The sequence below is a fragment of the Prosopis cineraria genome, unplaced genomic scaffold, assembly GCF_029017545.1.
Source record: "Prosopis cineraria cultivar Desert tree isolate PC_DT_omini unplaced genomic scaffold, ASM2901754v1 PC6, whole genome shotgun sequence".
NCBI classification, from domain to species: domain Eukaryota; kingdom Viridiplantae; phylum Streptophyta; class Magnoliopsida; order Fabales; family Fabaceae; genus Prosopis; species Prosopis cineraria.
Genome location: NW_026555337.1, coordinates 5,535,221 through 5,551,536, shown reverse-complemented (window position 1 = coordinate 5,551,536; position 16,316 = coordinate 5,535,221). Strand labels below are relative to the sequence as shown.

The window sequence follows — 16,316 nt, the reverse complement described above, 5'->3', positions numbered from 1 at the left end:
GTATATTGGAAGTTATTTTACTTATTGTCATCCAATTTAAACTAAAAATATAATAGAATAATTCAATAATTATTGAACCGGTCATGTGCGTGTGTGTATAGACATATAAAGAGAGGGAGAGCGCTTTAATTAAAATAATCAAGACATAAAATTGATTTCAAATTGAATCATATGGACTTAAACAGCCAGTCGTCACTCTCGAATATTTCCGGTTTCACATGCTCCGTGGTAATTTTGTCTACTCCATAGTCCGTATAGATTGTCCTTGATAGTACAAAGTACAAACTGTAATCTTGTAGATCTTGAGGAGGCTTTAAAACTGTAATCTGTAGTACTGCTTATCCAAATTACAATTTACAAGCGGCAGGAACGTTGTAAGCGTAAGGGGAGGCCTTTTTTTTCTTTTTTTTTTTTTTTAAGGGTACTGCAAAAATGTATCACGTGCTAAAATGTCAATGGTTCAAGTTCAAATTAAAGCTCTTTAGTAAAAAGGCGAAAGAATAGATGGGTCTGTGTCCCCTTGCGGTTTCGTTCAATAATTGATGTTAGGCAAATTATTGAGAGCGCTTATCAATAAGCGTGATTTAATACAGTGCTATCTCTTCAATGAGCTGCGACTTTCCATGCACAAACTTCACTACTGACTTCCTCCATTTTCAGACCCCACAATATTAATGTTAATGCCGTATTTCTTTTAATCCTATTCATAAAGCTAAGAGGGAAGATTTTTTTTGTTCTATTTATAAATGATTTATTAAAATTTCAGCACAATTTTTTCTTTCTATCATATTAAAGAGAGAAAATATATTATCAAAGTATATATATTTAATAGAAATAAATTTAAGAATTTATTCAATTTTAAGACGGAGTTAATAAATTTTAAAATTTTATTTAATCTCTGTAAAATATATTAAAATTGATTAATAAATAAAATTAGAGGAGTGTTGAATAATATTCACTCGGGCTACGATATAAAATGTCTTCTAAAAGTCTTATTTAGTCTAAATATAAGCCATTGAATGGTTTTTATAACTATTCATTAATTACTTTTTTTTAAATATGCACTACTTAAAAAAAACTATATGTAGCATTTATTTTTGTCTACATATAGTGGTTTTTAGTTGGTAACTATATAATAGTTATTAGAAATAATTGCTATGTAGATGAGCATTTTTTTTAAATAAGGGCTGCATTTCTAATAGCCACTACATTATATTTTATTTTTATTTTTTCCCTCTTAAATCTCAAGCAAAGTGGAGTGCCAAAAAAAAAGACAAAGACTATATTAGTAAAGACAATATTTAGATATGACATTAACAACAATTGATGCCAAGGTATTCCATTTAACAACTTAAATGTAAAATAAAAAGAAAAACTAGAGATTTGGAAAATTAAAGAAGCAATCTCATGAAGGAGACAAACTTAAACTAATACTATTATATAGATATGAAAAATCACAAATTTGAAACCAAAAACTACAAATGGTGGTTACAAAATACGGAACACTAGCCTTCTATTTAACAATAAATAACCACGGATGACAATGAAATAGAGTTGAGGGAGAGTGATGTCAGCGATATTAGGTACCACACAAACTAGACAATGGCTATTGTGCATGCACATAGAATGGAGAAGGGAGATATGTTGCTCTGAAAATTGTGGTGAAAGTTAATCATGTAAGTGTTGTTGATGAGGATGAAGATTTAAAGTCAGGAATGAAAGAAAAACTTGAGTAAGAGAGAGGATTGAGTATGGAGTAGAGAAATGAGGTTGCATGAAAGAGAGGGGGCAGATTGAGTATAGTAAATGTTAAGTGTGAGGAGCAAATTTAAATGTAGAAAGTAACAATGAAAGAGAGAAAGAATATGTATGTCATTGGATAAAAAAATAATGGTTCATAGATAACAACATCATCAATAAGTGTTATTTAAAAAGAATCATTATATAGTTTCTAAAAAAAATTAAAAAAAAAAGAGAGACTATACAACAATTCTTTGAAATAATTGCTATATACTTTTTAGGAATTTTTTTTAAAAGACTATATATCAATTGTTTGAAATAACTGTAATATAATTTTAAGACTATATAGCAATTATTTTAAAAAAAATGCTATATAGGAACAAAATTTTTTTAAAAAAGAGATAAACTATATAACAGTTTTTTGAAATAATCAATGTATACTTTCAAGATTATACAGTGATTATTTTGAATAATTGCTATATAGTTTCCTTTCATGAATTTTGCCTTAACTATATGACAATCCGCTGTAAAGAAGGGCTTAGATATAATTTTTTTTAGCATTATGATGTATTAGAATTTTAATTATTATTATTAAGATATTCATATAAAATATTTTATAAATATATAATTGGAAAGATATATATAATGTTTTTTTAAAAAAGATGAAGGTTTTATCTTTTTTTTTTTAAATCGTGAAGTTCCGGTGTCATATATCATAGTTAGGGCAGACGGAGTAGTATTTTGCTTGGCATCAAATACACCCCTTATGATCATTTTTTTTCAATGCTACAGTGTTTGCATCACTTCAATCGTTGCGGTTATCGTCTTCATCCAATGCACTAGTTCGTCGCTCTTTGTTGCTTCTCTGCTGTCCTCACAGACAAGGGATAATGCACCAACAACAAGACACAAAGCAGGGGAGCAGCCATTACAGATTACTCAAATTTGATTGTGAAAGCTCTTGGTCTTACTTTGACTTTGTTATTCAAACGCCAAAAAGCGTGCTTTTGTCTTGACATGCCTCCTTTCCTGCTTTACTTGTTCCATTCCATTACTCGCTCCGTCTATAGATGTAAATGTAAGGAGTTTTAATACAAATTTACTCCTTAATAAAATAATTATTTATTTTTAAATTAATTAAATTTTTTTATATTTATCTTTATTAAATATTCTGCAATAAATATAAAATCATTAATTAATAAAAATATTTTTTTAAAAAATAATAATTATACCTCAAAAGACTAAAAATATTTTAAATTTTGTAATATTCAACTCCTCAAATTTATATTTTTGAATGAAAAGAGTATATATTAAAATAGTTTAAGCATAAAATAACATTTCAAATTTACACTTATTTAAGAGTTTGAATTTTTAAAAAATTGGGAAAGTTTTACTAGGAGTGGATTTGGAAAAAAAAAAAACTATTTAATGTTTCATATTTTATGCAAAATATAACTAATATACTGCCTTGGTTCTCATCATATGCCAAAATTTTAAAACTCCACTTAGTATAAGTAAAGACGTTGCCATTAAAATATTTTCAACCTTACCTCTTCTTAATCAATTGCAAAAAAAGTTTTTAGCATGTTATTTTTATTTTTATATAACACTTTATCATGATTATTAATTTCAGTTAACAAATTAGAAAGTCATACATTTTTTACTAGTTAAGTTATCAATTATAATTTCTCAAGAACTGCTAAAATTAATTAACTTTATTTTATAACTATGATATAAAAAAAGTACGTCACTAACAAATATTCTAGAAGAAAATGAATAAGATACTCCCTCCGTTTAAAAATATAAGATATTTTTAATCAAATTTTACTCTTTAATAAATTAGTTACCTACTTTACAATTAATCCTATCTTTTTATATTTACCTCTATTAAACACCCCATAATAAATATAAAGTCATTATCAATAGGGACACTTTTAAAAAAAAGTAATAATTATATCTTAAAAGATTAAAAAATTTTATATTTTTAAACATCTAACTCATCAAAAAATGTCTTACATTTTTAAACGGAGAGAGTATATTTTTTTCTAGTGGCAAGTAAGATATATGATGGTACTTCCTTTGTTTCTAAATATAAAAGAAACTATTACAATGTGTCTTTATTTTTATTTATAAATAAAATCATAAATTTTAAAAAAATATTTATTATAATTTTTTAAACTGTTTTTCATAAAGTCGATATTAATTACACTAGACAAATTTATTTAATTAATTACAAAAATAATTTAGTTAATTTTTTTTATTTTACACAAATTCTTATATTTTATTAATTTTTTAAAAGTGTGAATTAAATATTTTTTAATATTTAAAAACGAAAAAAGCACCCAAAAAAAGTGTGAATATGATGGAGCATTCAATTTCGAGAAGCCAAGGAGCACAAGAGCCGCATAAAACACGTGCCATCCTTGATTTTCTTCTTTCGGGGAACGTGAGAAAAGAATCTTTAATCTTTTTCGCAATTTTGCGAAACCGACGGCGTGGTTGACTTTTCAGTTTTCACATTTACACTCTTCCAATTTTATTTGAGATTTGAGACAACAAGACTTGCCTCTCTGCGTTCACATCTTATCTCGCAGTAAATTATTTTTATTGCAATTTACGTGTCAACTTATCCACACGGTATATGGTGGATTCGTTCCACACAAGCACAATAAGATTCTTATGAGTTCTCACATATCTTTAGAGTAGAGTTGAAAATAAGGATCGAACTTAAAGAGTCAGATTTGAAAACCCTATTTAAATAAAGGTTTGAGTTTTAAAAATATTTTTTTTAAAATAATCAGATTTGAGAGCTTGGTCTTAATAAATCCTGTAAAAAAGGGCTCGGACTTGGGTAGCCCTTCAAATTCTATTATATTATTTTTTTTATTTTTTTGGTGGAACACGTATTTGAAGCTAATGACCTGTTCACATGATCTTACACATATTATATTATTATTAATTTTAATTTATTCTAAAATTAATTTAATATAATTTAATAAATATTAGTGTATTGTATAAAATTTTAATTTATTCTAAAATTAATTTTTATTTTTTTATAATTATTATGTTTGTGTATTTATAAAAAATAAATTATTTTTTAACCAAGATTTAAATTTTATTACTAAACTTTTAAATATATGTTGTTTAATTTTTAAAAAATTATAAGAATTTTATTTTTTTAATTTTAAAATATTTTAATTAATTTATAATGTTTAATTTTATTTTTATTTTTTAAAAAAAAAGATTTGCAAGTCTGACGCTGAGCTTTTTATATAAGAAGTGGACTTGAGAAATAAAAATTCAAGCTTTAGAGTTCAAGTCTCGTCTGTATTTTCAGTTCTACTTTAGAGGGTATTAGAGAATTAGATACATGAGCCTACAGAAGTTCGCTTCTGAACCATATCTGCTGGAGAGATCTCCAGCAAATAATGCACATTTACAATGTATAATAGTTCTCGACAAACAGACATGCGTGACGATGCTCTCCGCCTCTGTGCGTCACTGTCAACAAAATTATCAAAGTCAAAAAGTGTGGACTTCTTTTATGCTCATTGCTCGGTAACAGGAAGAAAGTGCAGAAATGGTGTCACATGTCCAGCAACTGGGATAAGACACGTGGCCAAACTCTAACCTCTCGTTCACTTTTTGACTTACTCTAGCTAGCTGTGAACTCATAAATGTTTGCCGATCCAAAGTTGAAAACTCGGAAGCAAACTGGGATATACGCTCGCGCTTCTGAAGCGTATACTACGCACTCAATACGCAAGGGTGACATCATCTCCACGATTATTCCTTCGGGAACCTAATTGTGTTCTCTTTCAACAATATTAGCTACCAAGTAGGTTTGAATTTTGCCAAAAACTTCATCCCCAAGGTTAACATATATGCCTGTCTCAGTAAGAGACGCAACACTGTGTCGACATTAATGGAGCACTCGCATGATAGTCTTCGTTATCATGCTTCATTTTGATGCCATCGTTTTCATTATCTGCTTCTGCCCAGTGTTGTTCCATGATTGCCTTCTCTACCGCCCACGGAAAGAGAAGCTGCCTTTCTACTGAAGCTGCTCTGTCATTAATTTGAAAGCCATCATCCCAGTTTCATTATGAGGAGCCGAAAAGTGTGCCCGTGTCGTTGCATGCCAATTTTTTTTCCTTTACGTAAACTTAAATTTTCTTCTTCAATCATCTATAAAGTAGAATCATGTATAACGTGTTCGACTTTCATTTTTACGACAGTCAAGTGGAGAAAAGAACCTTTAACACGTTAACCCCTTCTCATTTTAGAGATAGACGAAGTTGTTGACGCGTGTGAATATGGAATGTCTACTTCTCTCTTCAATTTGATCCCCTTTCTTCCTGGCCCTCAAGAGAATATTACGTTGAGTTAATTAGACTCCTTTCTATCTTATTATTAAAGCCACTCTTTCTTGTTTTATTTTTCAAATGGAATCTCACATTCAGCGATGGCTACGGCTTATGTTTCAATTCTTCTTCTTCTCTTCTTCTTTTTGTGATAAAAGGCTTGTGTTTCAATCCTGATAGGGTGGCAATAATGGTTTCGGAATGGTCCCAATCTTAGAGGCCCACCATGGGGTCAACATAATTTGGAGAACGGGCCCTAAAATGTTGGTCCAAACTCTAAGCTACTGGCCCAATTGACGAAAAGTACTTGGAGCCCAGTATTATACATGACAAAATGTTTGAAGAAAATTTTCCCGCAGAAAAAAAGGTTCGACAAAACATGTAATCAAGACTATACAGAAGCATTTGATACCAAAAGCAATCACAATTCAGAGGTGGCACCCCATAAAAAAACTTCTTATTCATCATCTAGAAATATAAAAATAAAAAACTGTGGGGTTAGTTTTAGTCACTTTTTGATTTGCAGATGCTGAATATATAGTCTGTATTATATACGTATGTCTGTTCTTGAGCTTCAAAGGCTGGCTCCATTAAGGTGAGAGGAGATCCAAAAAAGGGCAGAGTCGTGTGAAATCATGAAGGCATTATTATTTGATTAATTGGAAAGGTAAAAGAGGCATCGCGTGGTGTACAGGTTGGATTTAAAAAGCGTTCCACTTCCAGCAACGTACCATCCACTCCGGAGTCATGCCAACTTAGCCTCCCCTCATTACCAAATGATTTGAACTTTTCAAGAAATTATAAACAAGATCTCTTCTACTAATGATAAAAGTGAATCACGAGGCAAACTATTCTTAAATTCACGCACGCACCTCTATGTTCCTTTTAGTTTAACAGACATAAATATTACGAGCTCAGATCATAATTAGCATACATGTCATTCTCCTCGCCCGGAGAAAATCTCATATCTAACTCGTGAAAGTGTCCCCTCTCCATCCAACTTGACTGATCAAGAATGGCATTGAGTGACCTGCGTAAGCGTAACGCTGCAGCCAAAATGTGAAAAACGGAGGAAGCAGGAGAAGAAGCAAAATCGAAAAACAGTGAACGGTAAGAAGACAGGAAGTCTACAATTGGGACCCCGAAAGGCTCGATTCTTTACGCCGTGATTGCACCTTTTTCGCTCCTACTTTTTACTTTTTACTATTAATTATTAATATACACACCCCTCGTTCCATATATTATTAACTTCTGTATATTGATCATTTTACATAAAACCGTGAATTTAGAAATATATTTTATTTACACCAAAAAAGATAGATTTTATTTTCAATTATCTTGATAATTCAACTATCTCTTTTTAATTTTAGTGGTGCAGTTAAATGCATTTTACATTTAGCACATGGGAGGGTATGTATATATTTTCTTTCATCCAAATTATAAAATATTTTTTAATTAAATTTGATCTGAAATGTAAGACACCTAATATTTTTAAAATTATATTTTAAATTTTACTTTTGGATTAATTAACGAAGGCATGATAAATATAATTACATCCAAACACTCCTTCTCTTCATGACAAAAGGGTCAAGAGTAAAAAAAAAGAAAAAAAAGAAAAAAAATGTCATTTCTTTCAAAATTGTAAAGAATTAATTATTTTAATTAGAACGTAAAATATAATAGAAAGTGTATTTTAATTTAGGATAAACATGTTTTTTGCTTTTGAGATATTTCTTGAGGAGCATCAATATCTTAAAGTATTTATTAAAGTATTTTTTTAAAATAATTAAATTGAAACATCCTCTATCCCATGTTAAATTCCCACAAATGACCATTATGTTAGAATTCAGTCTAAATCAGCTTTTTTACAACGGATGTTTGTGCAACTTTAATGGCAGGATAGATGATGGTTGAATTTATTTGTTTTAGGACTGAAAATACTCCAACAAATATTGTAGATTACTGGGTACTGTTAAGATAATATTTTAGTGACAAAAATACATAATTATCTTTTAATTTAAAAAAGTGTAATGTGTGTGCGTGAGCACAATTACCAAGGAGGTCACTAACCCTAACCTAACCAATGCCTTTTGAAAACCTAATCCTAAGAGGGTGAGCCGGTGAAATGGACGGAGCAAAAGCTGGAGGGAGGGGACGGCGCTTCTTTTTCAAGGACACATTATTTGAAAGGGGGGCCCACAGAAACTGAATTATTGGGGGCAGAGAAAGAAGGATGAGGGCATGAATAAATAAGAAAAAAAATGAACTTTACTTAAGTCTCAAAGCTGTTGGAAGCTTTTTACAAAGCTCCCTCCTTTTGTTTTTTTATGGACGCTTTCTGCTTATCTTTCAACAAGGCCCATACATTCACCTCTTACATGGGTGTCGTACGTGGCTGAATCTAACCCCACTCGGCACTGTCTTGGTTGGCGTCCTTGTGAAAATAGAATACAATACAGCCAAATGAATCCTGGCTTTGGATTCTTGTTACAGGTTTTTTTGTCCCTGGCTTCAAACGCTGAGCTCTCTCGCTGTGTGTTTCACCCACCTATGAAGGCCAAACCCTCCCTCACAGGAACCCATCGAGAGTGGCCACTTCATGCTTCACACCCATCTGGAGACTGCCTCACGTTTGATTTTACTTGCTATACTGCTGATGTTGAATTTCAAATGATTCACCACTGTGTGTATTACCTTTGCTTCGAGAGTATGAATTTTCGCACCATTAAAATCTCTTTCATTAATTTTGTAAAGGGTAATATCACTTTGACGATTCGAAGCTCTGTGCAACTTTATCTCCTTGCACAAGACCACTTGTTCGTATAAGACCAAGTATAACAAATGATGGGCATTTTATCAATTCATGTCGACAAAAAGTCAGCTGCATTTTGTTACTCTACCCTATTTTGATTTGATTTTAAATGAAAATTAATAATAAGCATCATGCTGTGCAGAACTAAAAACTGCCAAGCTTTTTTGTCAAATTCTAGATCTTAGTTAAATTGCTATTGAAATGCTTATATATGATTTTTATATTTCATCATTAGATATTTTTTAAGCCATGACAATTGACAAAAGGTATATAGTTTTTACTTTAATTTGTTTACCTTACTTGACTCAGAATTTATATCTTTTTTTTTTGTTTGCCAACGTTTATATCTACTGTTATTATTATTATTGATTGATTGATTGGTTAATAAAATCTCTGATAAAAGGGGAGTAAAAGGGGAAAATCTCCGTCTGTGCCAAGAAGGGGCTGGCAACTGCAAAAGCCAGACGATCACGGCATCCAAAGACTGAAGATACATATCACCAGGAAAAAAATGTTAAATTTAAAAAATTTTAGGGCAACCCACCAATATATTAACGAATAAAATTTTAAAGCCATAATAACATGATTTGTAGATAACGAATTAGAAAACACAGACCATATGTCTTGATTGAGTGTGTGTTTAATTTTTAATTTATTAAAAATTTATTTAATAAAATTTAATTATTATAATAAAATTTATGTTTAAATATTTTTTTAAAAGTCAGTTTTATGAATTATTTGAATCAATGATAATTTTTACTTTTAAAATATACTTTTAAATATATAATAAAAAAAAATTGATTTATAATAATTGATAATTTTTGTTATACAAATAATATATTAAAAATTATTTAAAAATGTAAAAAAATTAAAATAACATAAAATTTAATATGTTAAATAATAATAATAATAATAATAAATATATGGTTTAACTTTGAAAAAAAAACTAAAATATAATAAAAGTATTATGATCATTTATTAAAGTAGGTATAACTCAATTCTCATTTGTAATTTCAAATCCATAAAAAAATAGAGTTAGTAAATTCACATTTCAACCAAATCCCACTCCACATTTATTTATACATGTAATGTGTTAAAAAATTACTTGCAATTTTTTTATATAAAAATTAAGGGTAACATGATCATATTAACAATTAATAGACCATGTTTGAAATCAAATTGAATAAATTTACATTCAATAACTTTTTCAAAATATATTTATATATACCCCAACAATTTTTAATAGTCACAAAGTGCCAAAAACACTTTTTAAAAGTTAAAAAGTTAGGTTCTCAAACTGATCCTAAATAAAATCACAGGCATTACTATTGTCATTTAAATATAAAATTTTCAATTTGAGTCTCTGTAAATATAAAAAATATTTATAAAGAAAATACTTTTACTGAAACTCAATAATGCTTTAACTCACAAAGGAGGAGACACATTAGTGTGATGGGCGCAAATGCACCGCTCATTTTTTTAAATATTTAAATATTTTGCATTTGTGTTTGTAAAATTTTTAATATTTTGCACCCACATATGTAAAGATCCTAGTTCGGCTAGTGTTCAAACTTGATTTAATCAAAGAAAAACAGTAATGGTTATATTGAAAAAAAAAAAACCGCTAATGACTATATTTAAACTTCTAATGGCGCACACATCGGCGCACTTCCGGTAAAAGAAGGAAGCAAACAGACAAATGAGATCACAGAGACGATGCGGATTAGAACAATGAACATCGCAAGCTGCCAGACTCTCACAGACCCCTTTCTTGTCAATACCCCTCTGTGTCCTCCTCGACGTGTTTGTGTTCCAGACAGAATCTTTACACATACGGGGAAGGAAAATAGGCGGGACCGGTTCTTGGGTCGGCCATAAATTCATTTTATTTTTAAAAAATAAAAAATAAAAAATATGATAAAATAAATGAATAATATAAAATTTTAATTAAGTTTTAAAATAAAAAAAAAATTTTATAATCCAAATCAATCTTATCAAATTCGTTAAATATAAAAATTTGGATATTATAAAGCACAACATTAATCAAAATTAAAAAATAAACTTTACAAATAATCATATTTAAGAAATTAATAAAAAACCATCAATATCATGTTAAAATAAATGATAAAAGAATCAATATTAATTATTTTAATAATACAATACTTAAAAAATTATTGATTTTTTTTTGGAGAATAGAATTTGAAAGGCCACCATTAATTTTTTAAACTCAAATCTTTATCTAAATAAAATTTTTAAACCCGACTTTTATTGTTCGCTTGATCAACACATCACTTGCCCTTCTCAAATGAACTTGCTGATTTAATCATGTGTGCAAAGTATTTTGAGAATGTAAATAAAGAAAATCAAAAGAGGTCAAGGACATCAAGCACTTGACATGCCAATACCTAGCGCTTTTGATCTTTTCTCTACAAAGCCTATTACAACTTTCATGCCTTACTTTTGCACCTTAATATATTTTATGTCAATAAAGTCTACTGTTCGCACTATGCATATTTTATGCCCACCCCCACAACCTCCAAGTGAAGCCGAGAAAATAGTATTGGTAGAATAATAATAGCTTGTTTGTATGAGTATCCAATCAGAATGGAAACACGTTCAAGTTATGGCTAAACTGATGATCAAAGTTCTCAGTGAAACCTGGATACATTGAATTTGTGACGGAACCCATGTTCTTAGTGAAACCTGGATACATTGAATTTGTGACGGAACCCATATTCTTCTAGCTTGCTCCCATATCGTTTTCGTTGTTTTTTGCTATTTTATGTGCGCCTCATTTTCCCTTTTTCTCCTCGAATAATTCCATTTTCTTGTAAGAAGGGAAACCACTTTTAATTTCGTCGATATGAAATGGAAAAGGAAAGGAAAATGCTGGGGCTTTCAATTTAATTTTTGATACATGCTGAACGGATTGGATAGGAGTTATGGAGTAGATTGCAGAGATGAGATATTTTACCAACAAAACGTATAGTTTATGCCACTATTATTATGCGACATTCTAATGGAACCTGTTAAACGCAGACCCAGCAACGCGCCAACACTAGACCTCCATGCTTATCGACTTTACCTTTGTTCAAGCTTCTTTGAACCATTCATGATTACCATTCCCTGATCCAAATAAAACTGACCCCTTTTGATTTTACTGATTTACTTCATCCTCATATACTTTTTGAATATCTTACAGAATCTTTTTTTCCTCTTTGCTTTTCATCTTTCTCTGAGGATAAAAAGCCTAGGCACCGTGCGCCCTTGCCCCCTGCTTTCTCCACTACCTCCCAATTATCTTCCTCTCTTTTTCCTCACTCTCACTTTCCTGTACCCTCATTTTTCTCCATTCCCACACAACGCCTCCAACCTCTTCGCTTTCTTCTTACTATATCTTCCATCAGTCAACACCTGTGCCGTTCAAAAAGTTCAAAATATGCAATCATTCATCTCCTCTCTCATCTCTCTCCTCCTCTTCTCTACATTACCCGTTTCCTTCGCTGGCCTTCTCGCTGAACCGGTGACCGTTCCCGCTTTCCCGGTTCAGACCCAGACCCCCACCTGCCGTCTCGACCTCTCCAAGGAGTTGTTCGGCGGCGTCAGTGACGCTTGCGGCAAGAACCTCGACCGCAGCCGCTGCTGTCCGGTTCTAGCCGCTTGGCTCTTTGCGGCTCACGCCCGGTCGGCCCTGGAGGTGCCGGCTCCGGCTCCGGCTTCCGCATCCGGTGGCGACCTTCTTCCAATGATGCCAGACGACTCCCAGAAGTGCGTAAACTCGCTCCAAGACTCGCTCACGAGTCGCAACATTCGGATTCCGCAGCCCAACGCCACCTGCGACGCCGTCCTCTGCTTTTGCGGCATTCGGCTTCACCAGATCACCTCTCTCAGCTGCCCTGCCGCCTTTAACGTCTCCGGAGTCCACAACGGCAACTCCTCCGGGACCCACATGGCCACCCCAACTTCTGCCGTGAAGAATTTAGAGAAGAATTGTCGCAACTCTTCCTATGCTGGTTGCACCAGATGCCTCAATGCCCTTCAAAAGGTACTCTTTTTACCCCAATACTGTGGTGATATGTTCAGACGAACCTGGAACTTCTTGTCATCATATATAACTTTTACGTGCTGAAGTTAGTAAATTTGTGCTCAAGAATGTGTTTTTACGTGACAGCTGAAAGGGAATAGGAACGGGACTAAGAACGGAGGGGGAGACAGGGCGAGCAAGATGTTCAACCGGGACTGCCAGCTGATGGGGCTGACGTGGCTGCTGGCGAGGAACAAGACGGTGTACATACCGACGGTATCGGCGGTGTTGAGGGCCATAATGTACAGCGCGCACCCACACGAATCCAAGTGTAGTCCGGACCAGGAGAACATGCCTCTGGCCGTTGATTCGCTGCAGTTCGAGAAGGGCGAGGCGCCATCGTCGCCGTTGAATCTCGGGGTCACGCTTCTTCTGCTGTTCATCATTCTCGTGTGCCCTCTGGTTTAGGGGTACAGTTGGTGGGATGCTCTGCTGCGTTCCGCACTGTTTCTTGGTGGGATCTGTCGGGGTCACGTGGATGTATAACACCACCGTTTTGGATGGACTTTTTGTCGTTTTGTTCTTCTGTACATTGCTCTTCCTCCTTTCCAGATAGATAAGATGTGTCTGTATATGGGCGCGAGCATTTCTTGGCTTAGCTGCTCCCATTTTGCTAATTCTTTTGCTTTACTAAAATATATATAAAATCACCATTCCTACTTTAATTAGTTTGAAACTGAATAGTGCTTCATAGTTGTCAAGGTCCTTGCATGCCGATTATCGATTAAAATTGGATGCAGGGTTTCAATAGAATAACATGAGTGTTTATGGAATAGTGATCAATAATTTAGAGTAGTATAATATATAATTAATTTGAATTAAAACGGTGGCCAATTTGTGGAACAACTTCCCAGAGATGAGTATGTTGGTCGTGTTGCTTAAGAATGTGCGAACCGAAGCTTTTAAGGAGTAAAATAAGGGTTAAGATTTAAGCCATGACTCGGATTCCAGCATTTGTACATGTATTTCACGGGACTAGTTATACATGTGGGGGGTAAAAAGTCAACCAGGGTAACAATACAGGAACAGAGTTTAAGTTTGGAATCTCGATGATATATAATAAGGCGGCTAAAAGTTTAGAGGAGACAATTGCGGTTGAATGTATGTCGTCCAATTGAATGTTAAACTAATAATCACTCTTATTTTCGGAGTAATTTTTAATTGTTTTCTTCCTCATCAGGGCTCACTAAGATAATTAACACGCCGTCAATTCTCAACTTCAATTATCATGCTGCCAAGGCACCTTTTTAAATGCAATATTTCTTGAATTTCAGTTTCATCATCATCCTAACGGCTCTCTTGCGATGATTAAATAAAGTGTTCTTAATCTGTCATGTCTTATTTTGTCCAACAACATTTGAAACTGCGTATGCACGAGAAGTGACATTTGGAAGTAGGGCCCACCATTTTGTGAAATCACAAAGAAGAATCAAAGTTTTTAAAAATGTAAATGGATGAACATGATTTTACATAGCTATAAATATTAGAAGATTAATTGCAACTTGCAGAAGCTCGGTTGTGAATCTTGGAAAATGATTTGCAGAACAAATTGTAAGCTATAGAAAATTTTGTAAATATTACAACGTCAGCTTTGAATATTAGAAGCTCAATTACACATATTGACAAAACAGTTCTAAATCAGTTAGTCATGAATCATGAAAGTTTTGTAGACTTCAAAAGCTTAATTATAAAAGCTAAGAGACCTAGTTTTGAAAACAAAAAGATCAATTCGTTAACTCATTAAATGTCCGAATATAATCCACAAATTACAACTGATTTGTAATTAATTTTCCGTGATTTAGATTTGAGCTTCCAGAATTTAGAAGTAATCTTTCAAGATTTACGAAGCTTCTATAATTTACAACTGATTTTCAATTGATGTTTTGAGATGTGCAATTTGACTTTTGGGATTCACAGCCAAGCTTTCAAGATTTGCAACTGAATTACGTTGCTAACCATCTTTGTCCATTTAAAATATCGTTCTTCTCTATAATTTCAACAATCGCTGGAAGTTCTTAAATGAAACTGTTTTTGCTATTCTCTTAACTCCATTTTTCACTTATTAGAAGAAATTTAAAGAAAATTGTAGACAGTAGCGGAACAAGGTTGATGTGAGGAGAGGCAGGGGGACATCCACTCAAATGGGGAAAATTACATATGCAATATAGAAAAAATACAATCTTGTATCTCTTATTTTTAGTACCTTGAACCCTTAAGGCTCGATCAAAAAATATTTGGGTCCAAATTTAACACGTGGCATGAACCCTTTACACTGAGTGTAGAGTTTTGTTAATGCTTCAACACGGCTAACTTCACAATATGAGCTTCACAATCGGTGGTGTTACAGGCACGAATTACCTTGTTGCCTTCATGATCTCTTGTTAAAAAGGTCAATTATTTAATCTAGTGAAGAGGAAGCCCTTCACACCCAATACATAGACCTAAAAAAACAAAATTAGTCTGGTAGGCTCCACAACCCAGGACCACGTCCATCTTATGCCAAAATGGGCTTCAGATTCCTCACTCAGGATGGCGACATGCATGTTGCTGTTGTCAAAGATTTTTGTTTTGCTACTGCTTTTTAAATGATTGAAGCATCATACATTCACAAAAAACATCATTGTATGATTACATCGCCCGTCGTCTCTTTTAATGATATGCCATGCTGCTTATGCATCTCATATTTTGCATAATTTTCAATATTATTAAATTTTATAACATATAAATTATATCTATTTTTAAAAAGATGTAGAGGGAGAACAAGAAATTAAAACAAACAAAAAGTTATTGAACGTGATATTTGATTAATAAAATACAATGACATTGTGCAAGTTTTATAGCTGAACTTATTTTTTATAACGTCTGTTGCCGCCTTGTATAATTCCTTATGAACTTCTAACTGTGCGTCGTAAATGAAACTTTTGAATCTTATCATGACTTATAATGATGTTACAATTTTTGCAAGCCGATGCCGCATTGCTGGGCTCATTATGACTTTCTTTTCAAGTTAAGGTCTTCCAATGTCCTTTTTTAAAAAAAAAAAATTGGCTTTTGTTAGCCTGATTAGTGTGTGTGTGTGAAATTTTAGTACAATTTTTTTGGTAATTAAGTTTAAATACTTAATTCGTGTGAAATAAAGCAACCTATGTTATAATCTTTTATAACATGACAATTAAATAATAATGTAGCGAAAAGATTTGTTGCTTTATCCAATAAAAAATGTTTCATGCTCCTCTGGTTAGCTCTTGATTTAAAAAAAAAAAAAAACGGAGGGAGAGAGAAGAAGTATTGTGTTTGCAACTATTTTCTACCCATG

General features: G+C 32.4%; 1 protein-coding gene across 1 annotated transcript; it reads left to right on the top strand.

The window, feature by feature from the left end:
• The first annotated feature begins 12,044 nt into the window (after positions 1-12,044).
• LOC129313804 (uncharacterized GPI-anchored protein At4g28100) lies at positions 12,045-13,665 on the top strand. The gene is made up of 2 exons (XM_054957209.1): positions 12,045-12,961; positions 13,088-13,665. Exons 1-2 carry the CDS (start codon positions 12,356-12,358, stop codon positions 13,406-13,408), a joined length of 927 nt encoding a protein of 308 aa, XP_054813184.1. The 5' UTR covers positions 12,045-12,355; the 3' UTR covers positions 13,409-13,665.
• The last annotated feature ends 2,651 nt before the right edge of the window (positions 13,666-16,316 follow it).

Excerpts from the sequence above, each read along its gene's own strand:
- LOC129313804 (XM_054957209.1), top strand. The coding sequence starts at position 12,356 with ATGCAATCATTCATCTCCTCTCTCATCTCTCTCCTCCTCTTCTCTACA. Across the intron at positions 12,962-13,087 it reads GCCTCAATGCCCTTCAAAAG|CTGAAAGGGAATAGGAACGG; the intron begins GTACTCTTTTTA and ends TTTACGTGACAG.